Here is a 14304-nt window from a genome sequence, read left to right on the forward strand (position 1 = left end):
CCCTTTACAGGAATCATTTTCTTTGTGTCTGTAGAGACCAGTGCATCCACCTTAGGAAACCTCAATTGCTCCAAGGCTTCCTCAGGAAATGGATATCACAAAATCATGGCTCTACCCACTTTCAGCTCAGCTTCCGGAGTTTCCCCACTCTGCAGATATAAAGGCCTTTACCACTAAGAAAGGGGAATGCCTTAGTTGGGCCCCTGTGCCCTTTTCAAAATGGGATCTTCCCCTTCCAGAGCTGGTTCCAACTGCTGCTCCTTAATGCCCAACTACACCAGGGTCTGTGTTATCACTGGCAGCTCCTCTTTTTTAAACAAAACGAACCACCCAGGAGTCATCTCCCTCTACCATCGGGATTTCACTGTCTTCTGGGGAAACCCCCTCCCACCCAATCTGGTTCACTTTCCAATTCTTTCCCAACCATCAATTCCTTCAGTGAACCATCCATCGACACTGTTCCCACTCTGGTTCCAGTTCCCTCCTGGCTCTCTTGGCCCAAGAAGGGATAGAAGGAATAGAGCTGGAGGAAATCCCTTCTGAGGTAGATTTATTCATATCTGAGCCTGCTTAATTAAAAAGGCCAGATGCATTAGCACTACAAATTCTGGAGAAAAAGGCACCACAGGAGATGAGCTCCACTTATCTACTGAACCTGATCCTACCCCAGCTTCATCCTGTGGGGCAATAAGCCCCTGTGTGGGAGACAACACCAGAAGTTCAGCAAACACCTCCCTACCTTGGTCTAGCACTGCCAGAGGCAAAATCTATAATGGCTGCCATCCCCAATCTGACCATCTCTTTCCCAGCAGAGCTGACTTCAGGTGCTGCCTTCACCTTAATCCTGGAGGTCCTTTTTTCATTTGCTGCAGATGTTCCCAAACGGCCTTCTCCTACTCCAGAACAGGACCAGCACAGTGTGGATATAAAACACTTGTGCACAGGCCCCTAGAAATGAGACATTTTTTCTCATGCTCCACAGTGGTGGCCATGCTTTTGGCACTGCACAGCTGCAAGCAAAATATACTCCACTGCTATTTGCACACTCTCTCCCCTCTCCCTGCCAGGTCCCCAACACTCCACCATCAGCTCCTGCTGCAGGAAAGGCAAGCTCCAACTAACCACTGCCCTGGCTTCAGATTTCCTGCCACTTCATAAACTGTTTTTTTAGGTAATTTTACCCCAGAGAAAAACACAAAAATACAGATACTTCCTTGATTCTTAAAGGATCTTTGTTCCGATCTTGGGTCCCGCATCCCAACAGCCAGGGATTAAGAGTGGAGAGCAGGATAAGATGGAACAAATGCCACTGGTTTTCAGACACCCCCCCCCCCCCCCCCCCCCCCCCCCGCAACAGGGTTGGCCCCTACTCAACCAGAGAGCAAGTCCAAACAGACCTAAACCCTCCTTGGAGCCCTTCATCCACCAAAATCTAAAGACTGCAGGTTTGGCACATCTATCACTGCTGGAGACAGAGAAATACTGAAAGGCTGTAGGTGTCATAGTTCATTATCTAGGCTGTTTCCATCAAAGCTTTCATTCTCTGTCTCCATCTCCTGGTAAGGGATAAAAATCCATGCATCTGGTCTGGTTTGGTGGGATGATAAGGAACTAGAATTATATAGTTACATAGTTGGCTTAGGTTGAAAGATCACCAGAGGTCCATTACATCTAACCTTCTTCTAATTGTCTAAAAGCTCTCTCTACAAGATAATCAAGAAGAAAGTGGGAAAAAAATACTGTGCGTCAGTAGCCAGTTCTGAAGATTTATGTAAAAGCTTATATTAAACATAGCAAATGAAGACCAAGAAAGCTTTTTATGTGTTTTGGCAATTTATTACAATTCTTTTTAACAGTAAATGCATGATTTATGTTATTAAACTAATCTTCCCTGTCAAAGTGAAGATAGCTACTTTACAAGTCATATCTACTAGAGAAAATTGTTTTTCTATCTAACAAAATTGAAGCTCCCGCCAGCCTCTACAGCAGGACAAGAAAATAAATGATCAGAAATACTACAGACTTTATATATAACTGAAATCTTAAAGAATCTTTGCTAACATCAACCTACAATTTTTATATCTCATGCACTGTTATTCGCATGCAATATGCTTTTATCATGTCTACTAGTCTATTTTTCATTCCTTGGGTAACTAATAGTACACAAAAGAGCTGTATTAGATTACTGCAAGTGAATGATTAATCTAGTAAAGATCCACAACTATTAAATCAAATAAATGACAATGAATTATATACACATTTTAGGTTTGGGGAGGAAATTATGTATGATGTCTATATTTTCTCAATAATTCCTGGCCAGCCTAGCTATGCTATACATAGTACCAGGACAGTATACAGTTTCCTTCAGACTTAAGTGTACCTACAAAGGTCTCTGAAGTAATTCCTTGCAAGTACAACGCTTCTAGTATTATCAAGGGAGAGCGTCCTAGGCAATTTACTGTCCAAATTCTGGAAGACCCTCAAACCTACTGCAATTAGTCTTTATATGAGGTGGATGGATATAAGAAGAAAAGGATCATAATCTTTTGAATAAAAGGATATTTTCTGTAGCCATGAAGAGGGTTCATGGATTTAGGAATTCATCTGATATCACTACATCTTTTTTGTACTGTTCACCCATTAGATGATACAGACATTGCTATCAACTGTACAAAATGACTGTGAATATTGGGAATTATTATGTAAAAGGTTGTTAAAAATAAACCAATGCTGCCTATTTGGTTAACCTGAAGCACCAAAAGTCCTTCTGCAGATGGCAGTTTCCCTTGCTGTGCAGCAGGTGAGGAGTTCAGCAGCTCTTCTCTATGGCACAGCCACTGCTGGAACTTCTCTGCATGCTCTCTGCATGCCAAATGCTGAGGGTCACTGGATCTAGCTAAGGAAATCTCCTTCAAAGACAGAACATGATTAAAATTTCAGGAAGATGAAAGAAAGAGCATACTTACAAAAATAACAGTACCTGCATTACTAATACTTAAAAGTGGTGCCAGAATGATAAGATTTTTTTAAAGATGTAAATGCAGTAATTTTATATGGGGTCCTATGTACTAAGCATTTTTCCTGTACACATGAGGATGGTATTTTATAACTGTGCAAGTAGGGCTAAAGTCTGCAAGTGCATGAAGACTTTAGCCAGCATGTTCAAAGCAAACTTATGTGCATAAAATCACTTTGAAATTGGGTAATTTTTCCATGTTAACTTGTGCAACATTACACCTCCTATTCAGAAGGTATAACTTATGCAGGCTAACTTGCACACACACATTTTTTTTAAATCAGAAAGTGTGCATGTACCTTTCAACTCTGCTACTGAACACCTCTCTGCAGTTTGTATCAAAGTACACCCACAGGTTACATGCATAGTTTTACACACACAGAGCCCTGGACTTTTTTGTAACATTTACACACGTAAAGCTGGGTTTTAAGTGCATAAATGGCTTTGAAATTCAACCCCTAAGATAGGAAAAAAACCCTTAAAACATCAGGCACTTACAAAGTGATCAAGTAGGGAATAGGCTATAATAAAAACATTTACTAAGATATTTTGAAGAGTCTCCCTCTGCTAGGTCCAATTGAAAAAGAGAAGGGAAGTTTGCAAATGCTTACAAACGTTACTCTCTAAATTCTTTTTATTTTTCCCATTTCACAATTCTACTTCTGGCTCCTGTCAGCCAAACTGTTGACCACCAGGAGCCGATGCAGTTATGGAGCATAATTTGCACAAACAAATTTGGCACTAATAACTAGAAGCAACTTGCGAAGCAGCTCAGTCTTCTGGCTAAGCCTGAAGCTCAAGATCTGAGTTATAAGCAGAGTACAGTCTTGTCTGTCGGTGCTTAGAACCCCTAACAGGCGATACCTGCAGCAATCACAGACTCACAGAGCGAAGAGAATAAACTGGAATATACAAGGGAACTCTGCTTTTCAATACTTGATTTTGGGTTCATTTGCAATTAGTTATTCATTTTGTACCTCAAGGTCTGTTTTTTGTTGGAATTCTATGTATATAAAAAAAAAATAAATATATATATATATATGCACACACACACATGGTGGAGAGTGAAATGTATTAATATAGCACTTAATTCAGTGGGAAGGTTTGTCTGGTATCTATTTTGACTATAGATATATAGATATAGACAGATACATACCAAAAGATCAGGTAATATGAAATTGTTAAAAAAGTACTCAACATATGTATTTTGTTTCTTTTTTTTTTTTTTAAAGCTGCATATGAAAGAGAGGCACCAACCATCATTAGGGGCTCCCATTTCTCTCTCAGCTTTTTCCTCTCCTGCTCCGCATTATTAGAAACTTTCAGACTGAGAGCTTGTGAGCAGATTTTGTCGAGAAAACCAAAGTGATGCCACACTTGATCATAAAGTGGCTAAGAAGAAAGAGAGAAAGAAGAGACATTTCCAAGTTCATTAACACTTTGCAGAAAGCCAACAATTGAGATTCTCAGTTATATTTTTCTAGTACTGTATCAAGGACAAGTACTGCCAATCTTTTGTTCTCTCCTTTGCTGATAAGTCAAGCCTCCCCTCGGTGTCCCAGAGACATTAAGACTCGTCAGCACATAATGAGGCTCATTTAAAAAGTTTCAGATTCATCTCTGCACTCAGGCAGGAAAGGTGATCTTGCGGAGCTCCTCAGATTTAAGGTCCTGTCACTCTGAAAAATCTTTTAAGGGGTCTACTCTTCCTGCAGCACTATGCTCACCTTTCAGAAAAGGACAAGAGAGCACATCATCAACACACACCAGGATTTTACACTTTAGAAAAAAAAGGGGCGAGGGGAGAGGCAAGAGATTCATAATTAACCCCTGGAATGACTGTTACTGTGGATTACAGGGCTGAAACATTTCCGAGGGTAATATTACATGGGAAAATGACCCAGCGTACAACAGGCTACAATAACCGTTTACCTTCCTACAGCCAAAGTCCTTATTGAAGCTGCACCAACTGCTGGCTATAACTAAAGCTGAATGAGGTCTCACAGTCGCTATAACAATCTGCCCAGTGCAGGAATGTGCACACGAGGGGTGGGGGCAGGAACTGGAGAACAGTGCGCAGAGTACCCAGAATAACAAAACTGGTCTTGGCAAAGAAACCTTGATATCTTAGCTCTATAATCTGTTTAGTAAAATTATGAAAATTACCTGAACCTCAGCTAAAATTGCTTCTCTATCCTTGCTGGAAGGCTGTTTACCCTCACTCAGTTTTAGCTGAATTGAATTTAATAAATGGGAAGCTTCATGTAAATGAACATAGCAGCTACTCAGGTCCGTCTGTAGAGATGCCAGCTGCCTAGAAGTATAGAGTGTGGAGATTAATCACAATGCTGATCCACAGTAGTGCTAGAATATTATGCTCAGTCTATAAAACCAATTCAGAAAGGACCATTTTTCAATGTTTCTTAAAAGAATCACTTTTTACTAAAATATTCTCTTAATTGTTATTTGGCCAGCCACAGCATAGCTAGATAACTCGTTGCGAAATCTACGTGCGGTTTGTTGAACATCGACCCCATATGGTTTAAAGGGCGTCTGTTCTGAAACTGTTCCCTCTTTTCCTATAAATAGGCAGAATGAAGGGGTCCTCAACAGGTTTGTTTTTTACGCTCCCAAACGCCCGCTTCATCCTCCCATCTGTGGATTTGTTTTAATTCAGCCCACAAGTACCTGCAGTGGTGACAATTCAATATAAACCAATTTGCAGGGGAAGGGCTGATGAAACTTTGTAATTCAAAAGTCGAGGCCCCTTCTAATGCTATGTCTGAGCTCCCTTTCTCCTTCTCGTAAAGTAACAGAGTATCGCATCATCAGCTCGGTTATAAATTCATGTGAGGCATTTTTCCAAGGCATCTACAAAGACTCATCAGATGAAACTAGTTTATTCCCTGGTTCATTTTTTATAGCACAAAACTGCTAAAAGCATCTGCTTACCTTTTATATGAATCACAGTATAGAAGTAGCTTTTGCAGTTGATCCTTGGGCCCCTGTATCTCTGGATTTGCTTTTCTTTTTCCCTCAGATTGTGCCTCTCTCTCCAGAGTTTCAACTTTACTGTCAATCACATCAAGATCTATTTGCTTCTGCATAATGTCTGCATGAATAGCCTGTAAGAAAAGCTAACACTGCTGAGTCAGAAAGGATGACAACAAAGTTAAAGACCTACATTAAAACATAAGCTCTGCACTATCAGCGACACTCTTCAACATTTATCTTCTCCCGATATGCCACTTCCCCTCAAACCTTAAACTGACTCACTTCATTTATGCTGATGACATCCAGATACTTATCCCAATACACAACTCTCTGAAAGACACCTACAAAAAAACAGCCAACTACCTCACCAAAATAAAGCAACTACTAACCAACATGAGACTTATCCTAAACATTGATAACAGAAATAATCATGCTGGATAGAAAGAAGAACCCTAGGCACATACCACCACTCAACATAACGAAGCAAAAGTCGGCAATCTCCCCTGTCACTCATGCCCGCAACTTAGGAGTAATAATAGACAAGGAACTATCCTTCAAGAACCACATCTCCGCAAAAATCAAAGACAGATATCACAAAACCCTAACCCTATGACACCTAAAACCTTTCCTTTCCCCCAACGACTTCAGAACAGTCCTCCAACTTCTCATCTTCTCCAACCTAGATTACTGCAACTCCCTGCTTTTCAACTTACCTCTCACCACCATCCAACCACTACAAATCCTTCAAAAAACAGTTGCCAGAATACTCACAGGAACGAAAAAATACGATCACATCACTCCAACCCTCATTTCACCACACTGGCTCCCAATAAAATTCAGGATTGAATACAAAATACTATCCATAATACACAAAATAATATATGAAAAACAAACAAACTGGCTAAGTGCATCCATAAAACTTCACTCACCAAACCGAAATCTCCGTTCAGCTAACAAAGGTCTATTAAAAATTCCACCTCATCACAAACTTACCTCAACTCGGAAAACAGCCATATCCCTAGGAAGCCCCGAGCTATGGAACTCCCTCCCAACCGAACTGAGAACACAAGAAAATCTAAAAACCTTCAAAAAAGAACTAAAAACTTGGATGTTCACCAAAGCCTACCAAAATACCCTATGACTCTATGCTACAACTTCCCTCCCTATTGGCCCATATAAACATCCAGACCCAATCCAAAACACGTAAATTAACCTGTACAAGTTACAACCAAACTATGTTTATAATGATTAAGATAACTATGTTAACAAGCGTATGAATTTTGAACACTCTGTTAAACATCGAAACTTTGTAAACTGTTGTAATGGTGAAACCGAACGACAGTATATAAAACTCGATAAATAAATACATTTTATTTCAACAGAATGCAATTAAAATATCATTTATTAATAACAATAATGCAAGTTTTTGTTTTTGGCAAGAAACTATATGGTCACTATATGTGTGTGTGTATTTATATATACAATTGCATGTATGGAGATGTAGTCCTAATTCTTTTCGAGAAATCAACTGGGACATCAGAACCATATTTTATGCATGTAATTGGGGGTACAAGAAAGGACTGCCTCAGCCCATTCCCTTTGACATAAGGCTACATGGTCTATGGAACCATATGGAATGAATCAGGAGTTAGAATGGAATTATGTTAAAGAAAAGATGTGATTGGTTAATGATTAGAGCAAAACGGATTTGCCTGGATAGTAAACAGAACAGAATGATTGGATATACGTGGAATTTGCAGCTACGCTTATCTCCGTTTTCACAGAAGAGATAGATAAGCAATACACTGCTCCAACTAATGGGACAGGATTGTTGCACGTCGCCAAACCCCCTAATGCAGGATAAAGAAACATAGTATTGTGTCAGGTGTAAATACATACAGACTCAGTCAAGGAAAGTAATTGATATGTACTTTATCATACTTTACTCTATGATAAAATATATTAGAAAAAAGTTACCAAATAAATAAAAGGGTCTATGATTAAAGCTCATGGACTACTTGCAATTAGAGTAGTCTTGAAATATAATTGTCCGTGAACAAGCACAGTGTGTTAAAGTAGTAAATTATTGGCTGGTGAATCTTCTGTTTTATAGCTTTTAGCACTCAGCATTTTCTATTACCATCTATTGTATAAAGCTTTGTCTCTCCAATAGCAAACAAAGCAGATTTCCTGGACTGACTCCTCCCAATAGTAAAATCACTTATCTCCAGGACATGTCTCTAATTTCTGCTGGCTACATATGCCCCTTCCTATGGAAGAAGTGTCCCTTCATAGAAGGTAATGATATATCCACAACTTCTGTTTTTAATGTCAGGCCTTAACCATAAACTTTGAATGCAAGGGTTTAATGGTGGGCATATGTGGTTACCACTTTTAAGAAGAGGGACCAAATCCACACATCTCCAGTCCCACGGAACCACTCTTGTTTCCAAAGATCTATTGAACAGGTCCTTCAGCAAACTTGCCAGAACCTCTCTGAGCTCCCTTAATATTCTGACATGTATCCCCATCCAGCCCCATGGCTTTGTCCACTTTCAGTTTTGCTAGATGCACACAAACACTCTCTTCCTTAAATGAAGTTATATCCCATTACCATATGTACTTTTGACAACCTTCAGTGATCTTTCTCCAATCATTCCCTCTGTGAAAACCAAACAGAGCTATTTATTTAGCGTTTCTATATTTTCTTCATCTCTCTCCATGCATCACACCTTGTGTCTCTTGTCAATCTTACCTCCGACCATCCTTCTTTCTCTGAGATATCTGAAAAAAGTTTAGTCGCCTCACTTTAACTCTTTAGCGATCGTGTCTTCCATTCATGCTTTTGACACCCTGACTTCTTTTCCTGCTTTACCAGATATTTTCCTGTCTTCTTCACTTTGAGATTCTTTGTACTTTTTGAATGCTAATCTTTTCTCTTAGTTTTCTAGACACCACTATGGAGAACAGTTTATTTTTCTTCTTCTTTTCATTGACTTTCCTGTCAAAGATCTGCTGCATTTACTATATCCCACTATTCTTGCACTTCAGCCACCAACTCCCACCTTGCCAGCACTTGATTAAAGTAGTTCCCCATTTTACCAAAGTCAGTATTTTTGAAATGCAGGTCTTGTGTCTATCCATGTATGAGTACCAGGACTTAAGTATATTGGGTTCCATTGCCATTAATCTGAGGAAATCCCTTGAAGGGAGTCCAGGATCTCCATATCTAACCGAATCTGCAAAAAGGCTACTCCAGTCCACATCTGGCAATTTAAAATCCCCCACCCAAACTAGTTGTCTCACACTGGGTGGGGGATGGGTAAGGACTTTGGGGAAGCCACTAGCTACTCCACTGTCTCGGGGGGGCACACTGAATGGGAGAGGCCCTCTGCTTTTGTGACTAGACAGAGAATGGGGCTGAGCCCCCACCAAAAAAGTCTGCCATGGACAGACATTCAAATGCCAGCAGAGGAAGAGGAGAAGGAACATGCAACCTGCAACACAAACACAGCTACTAATTCTTCTGCTACCTCTATTTTTTCACAACTAAGAATTCTCTGTGTTTGTCCCACGCTCTCTTCAACATTAGGGACGAGTTAAGAGAATTCTTAGTTTCAACAAGCTGAGGAAATAGCTGAAGAATTAGCAGCTGGAACTGCCAAAAAGCTGAGGAAATAGAAGTATTAGCAGCTGGATCTGACTAGGAGCCTAAACTCTTTGAAAATTAGCTCCTCTGTTAACTTTAGCTCCTCTGTTAACTTTAGCCAACCCTTTCATCTGCAAAATTTGCAAAAACATTTTTTTAATCTATATTGGTTATCACATATCAGAAATGCTGTATTAGAGTACCTGAATATGGCTGATCTTTTCAGCCAGTTTATCTTCACCACATGGAGAGTTCTGATATGTTTCCAATTCAGCTCTGGTTTTCTGAAGCCATTGCTGTAGGTCCACGAGCTCTTCTTTCCAACCACCACGTTTTTCCACAGTCAGCTCACGGATCCCAACTTCATCCTTGAAATCATCAAGAGCTATTCATTAAAAGTTCTTCAGAATAATAAGGCCTTCAATTGTACTTATAAACGCAGTATAGCAAGATGAAATTTTGTCTTTATTAAATGAAGTAAATTGTTGCATTCCTATTTACATACATTCAAACAAGGATGGTATTGTTGATGCAGCAGGGTTTTTTTCTTTTTCAAAGTTCTGATGCTGCAGTTTTATTTATTATTTGATAGACGATCATTCAACAAACACCATCATGACAATTAAAGCAACATCAATAATCGTGAAACAGCATAAACATTATTTTCGTGGTTAATATAAACTATAAAGTGAATTTAAAGAACCCAGCGAGTGCCAATATCAGGAGATGCGTGCCCACCGAATTTTAAAAGCCACCTAGATGTGCGTGTATCTCCTGCCGCATGGACATCTCATTTGATTCCAAAAAGGGGAGTGGTATGGGTGGGGCATGGGCATTTCCGGATTGGAAAAGAGATGGGCACATAAATACATATGCAACCCAGCACACGCCCAGGTCCACTGCCATGTAACTTTACTTCTGCTATGGAGGAGATGTAACTTAAAAAATAAAATAAATTAGCCATTTCTGCTGGGTTTAAAGGGTCTGGGGTAACTGGGAGGAGTACAGCCTATTAAAGCAGGGGGTTTTGGAGAACCTAGCTCTTAAGTGGAAAAACTAGTGAAACTAGCAGTGGTGTGGATGTGTGCCCATTATAAAATACCCAACCCGGCTGCACACCCACATGGGTGCGCGGCCAAAGTATGCACTTAGATGCAAAGTATTCACTTAGATACAGCTCCAGCTCGGATACCCCTAACCAATTAGCTAGATACTTCACTTAGATGCAGCTCCAGCACTGCTAACTACATTGATGGCGGGGGTGGAAGGGAAATAGAACAAAAAAGTCACTTACAAGGGACAAGAGTAACAGATAAATATGGGGGAAAAAAAAAAAAGGTGAAAGCTTGCTGGACAGACTGGATGGACCGTTTGGTCTTCTTCTGCTGTCAATTCTATGTTTCTATATATGTGTGCGTGCTATAAAATGGCCACATATCTGTATGCACACCAATGCAGATGCACCAAAGTGCGTCAGTTTGAAAGTTACTACCTCTGTTCTTTCAGACATCCATGTTTATCTGGTAGAAAGGATAAAAAAAGAACAAAACTGCTGAACATATAGATTTATTTATTTAAAACATTTCTATACCATCTTGGCAATGTATAATTGATCAAAACAGTTCACAATTTGATAAAATATAGAAAATAAACAAAAATAAAAATAAAATATAACTAAAATAAACATAAGAATTGCATAGATTACAGTTTAAATCTTAGCATCAACATAAATACTTCTCAAAAGAAGAAGAAAGAAGAGAAAGAAACATCATAGCACAATAAAAATAAAATGAAATAAATAAAATAAAGCATAGTTCAAAGGGACAAAGTCAACATGGATTTAGCCAAGGGAAGTCTTGCCTCACCTATTTGCTACATTTTTTTGGGGGGGATAAATAAACATGTGGATAAAGGTGAGCCAATGTACTTGGATTTTCAGAAGGCATTTGCCAAAGTCCCTCATGAGAAACTTCTTAGGAAATTAAAACGTCATGGGATAGGGGGCAGTGTCCTATTGTGGATTGACAACTGGTTAAAAGATATAAAACAGAGAGTAGGGCTAAATGGTACATTTTCCCAATGGAAAAAGGTGAATACTGGAGTGCCCCAGGGATCTGTTCTGGGACCACTGCTTTTTAATATATTTATAAACGACCTGGAAATGGGAACAAGCAGCAAGGTGATCAAATGTGCGGATGACACAAAATTATTCAAAGTTGTTAAATCAGAAGAGGATTGTGAGAAATTGCAAGAGGACACTGCAAAACTAGGAGACTGGGCATGCAAATGAAATTTAATGTGGACAAGTGTAAAGGGATGCACTTAAGAGAAGAGTAACCCAAATTATAGCTACAAAATGCAAAGTTCCACATTAGGAGTCACCACTCAGGAAAAGGATCTAGGTGTCATCGTTGAAAATACGTTGAAATCTTCTGCTCAGTGTAAAGCAGTAGCCAAGAAAGCAATTAGAATTCCAGGGATTATTAGGAAAGGAATGGAGAATAAAACAGAATATCATAATGCCTCTGTACCACTCCATGGTGTGACCTCATTTTGAGTATTATGTGCAGTTCTGGTCACCAAATCTGAAGAAAGTTATAGCAGAATTAAAAAATGTACAGAGAAGGGAATACAACATTATAACAGAGATGGAACAATTCCCCTATGAAACATAGAAATGACGGCAGGAAAGGACCAAAATGGTCCATCCAGTCTGCCTAGCAAGCTTAAGGTAGTATATAATGTGCTGTGCAGGTTACCCGCATGTTTCTCTTAAGGGTAGCAACTGCTGCTCTGTGCAGTTATCCCCAAACCTTATGATAACCCATAAAAATTTACTGCTAGCAACATTTTTACTGGATGATACTAAAAAGGTTACAACTCTTCAACTTGGAGAAAAGACGACTGAGGGGAGAAATGATAGAGGTCTATAAAATAATGAGCAGAATGGAACAAGTAAACGTTACTCAGTTGTTTACTCTTTTGAAAAGTACAAAGACCAGGGGACACATAAGGAAGTTACTGGTTAATACATTTAAAACTAATAAGAGAAAATATATTTTTACTCAAAGCAAAATTAAGCTCTGAAATTCGTTGCCAGAGAATGTTGTGAAAGCTATCAGTGTAGCTGCATTTAAAAAATATTTTGGACAAGTTCCTGGAGGAAAAGTCCAATAACCATTAAGGTAGAGTTGCAGATATCTACTGCTTAATCTTGGGATAAGCAGCTTTGAATCTATCTACCCCTTGGGATCCTGCCAGGTACTTTTGACTTGGCTTGGCCACTGTTGGAAACAGGATACTGGGATATGGCAACTCTTATGTGTTTATGTACATAAAAATAATAAGGGCAGATTGTCATCTGTATTAAACGTTTACAACTTCTTCTGAAAATCAGGCTAAACTAGGGTAACTGGTTTTATGTCTTTTTTTTTCTTTTTTTACAGTGTGCAGCTTATTTTATATAAAATAAGAAACCCTTCATTTTGTAGAAAATAAACTGCACACTATAAAAGAGTGGCAGTGATAGCAATATTGTTAGCAAGTGGTGCCATCACAGGTGAAACCCCAACTGACAGCTATCAAATAAATACATCCTAAGGAAATGTCAGTTGGTAGAACAAGGGATGAGCACTGTGCCTCAGAGCATGTCCTGATCTTAGCCCCATTTTTTTTTAATAAATGGCATACAAATGCCGCTTATATGTTATATAAAGTCTGAAAAAGGTCATTAAATAGTTTCTGTTGTCTTACAAATTGAAACAGCGGTCGAGGATGCCGACTGCAGACATAATGGAGCGAAATGAAATAGAACCGTAATAAAGTCATCGTTGGAGACCCAAAATTCTTACGGATCAGTCGTTGCCCCTGAAGCAGGACCAGGACGGTCCGAAACACGATCATGTCGGGACGGGACATTCGAAATGATGAGTATACCTTTGAGACTTCTATAATAGAAAAGCATTTAGAGCTGCAAAGTGGTCTTCTATTTTGAAAGTTTGGCTCTGTGTCCAAGGGTTGTGCGATTGTGATGCACACAACGATTAATAAAAGTTTGGGTCTAGAAACGTTTTAAGAAAAGGAAAATTCAAAAAAATTTACCTCGTGATTAATAAAGTAAATTTGGACCTGTATACTACAAATGAGTCTGTATGCTCAACACACTCAGGTAGATCAGAGGTCCTACAAATACATAAATAATTGAAACAGTGATTTGTTGATGTGGTTCTATATTGTGACTGTTGATAAAAGGAATACCAGTTACCTTTATATGTTTGATGTGTGTCTTGCAAATTTAGCCATATTCTGCTAATAGTTCTTTAGTATCTTCATTTTTCTTTACAATGAAAATACCATCAGGAAGGAATGATGCAGAATCAGCTCTACTCTAGTTTGCCATAGGTTCTGAGGAGTTAGCCAGCAAGATCGGTTAAATTTAGTGAGAGGCTAACTGTAGCCACCTAATTTCAAAAGCTGGGCATTTCTAAAGGCATGGCGAGATCAAAGGTGGGTAAGAAGACAATATGTGTGTGTGTGTGTGTGTGTGTGTGTGTGTTAGATTTTCTAATATACGTGCATATTTTCCAGTTTTTCCAGTTCTTTCCCAGTTCGCCCAGGTAAGGGCTAGGGCTTCCTAACCCCCCTA

The 14304-nt window shown here is 39.2% G+C and overlaps 1 protein-coding gene across 3 annotated transcripts in view; it reads right to left on the reverse strand.

Moving 5' to 3' along the window:
• Positions 1-14304, reverse strand: part of SYNE2 (spectrin repeat containing nuclear envelope protein 2) — a 799865-nt gene that overhangs the window by 382367 nt on the left and 403194 nt on the right. For all 3 annotated transcript variants that reach the window (XM_029598126.1, XM_029598125.1, XM_029598127.1), the window contains exons 47-50: positions 9863-10027; positions 5969-6141; positions 5183-5330; positions 4274-4408 (exon numbers count right to left, since the gene is read on the reverse strand). In XM_029598126.1, coding sequence (XP_029453986.1) covers positions 4274-4408; positions 5183-5330; positions 5969-6141; positions 9863-10027 — 621 coding nt within the window. The remainder of the gene's footprint in view (positions 1-4273; positions 4409-5182; positions 5331-5968; positions 6142-9862; positions 10028-14304) is intronic.

Source organism: Rhinatrema bivittatum, chromosome 4 (genome assembly GCF_901001135.1).
Source record: "Rhinatrema bivittatum chromosome 4, aRhiBiv1.1, whole genome shotgun sequence".
In the NCBI taxonomy this organism is placed as follows: Eukaryota; Metazoa; Chordata; class Amphibia; order Gymnophiona; family Rhinatrematidae; genus Rhinatrema; species Rhinatrema bivittatum.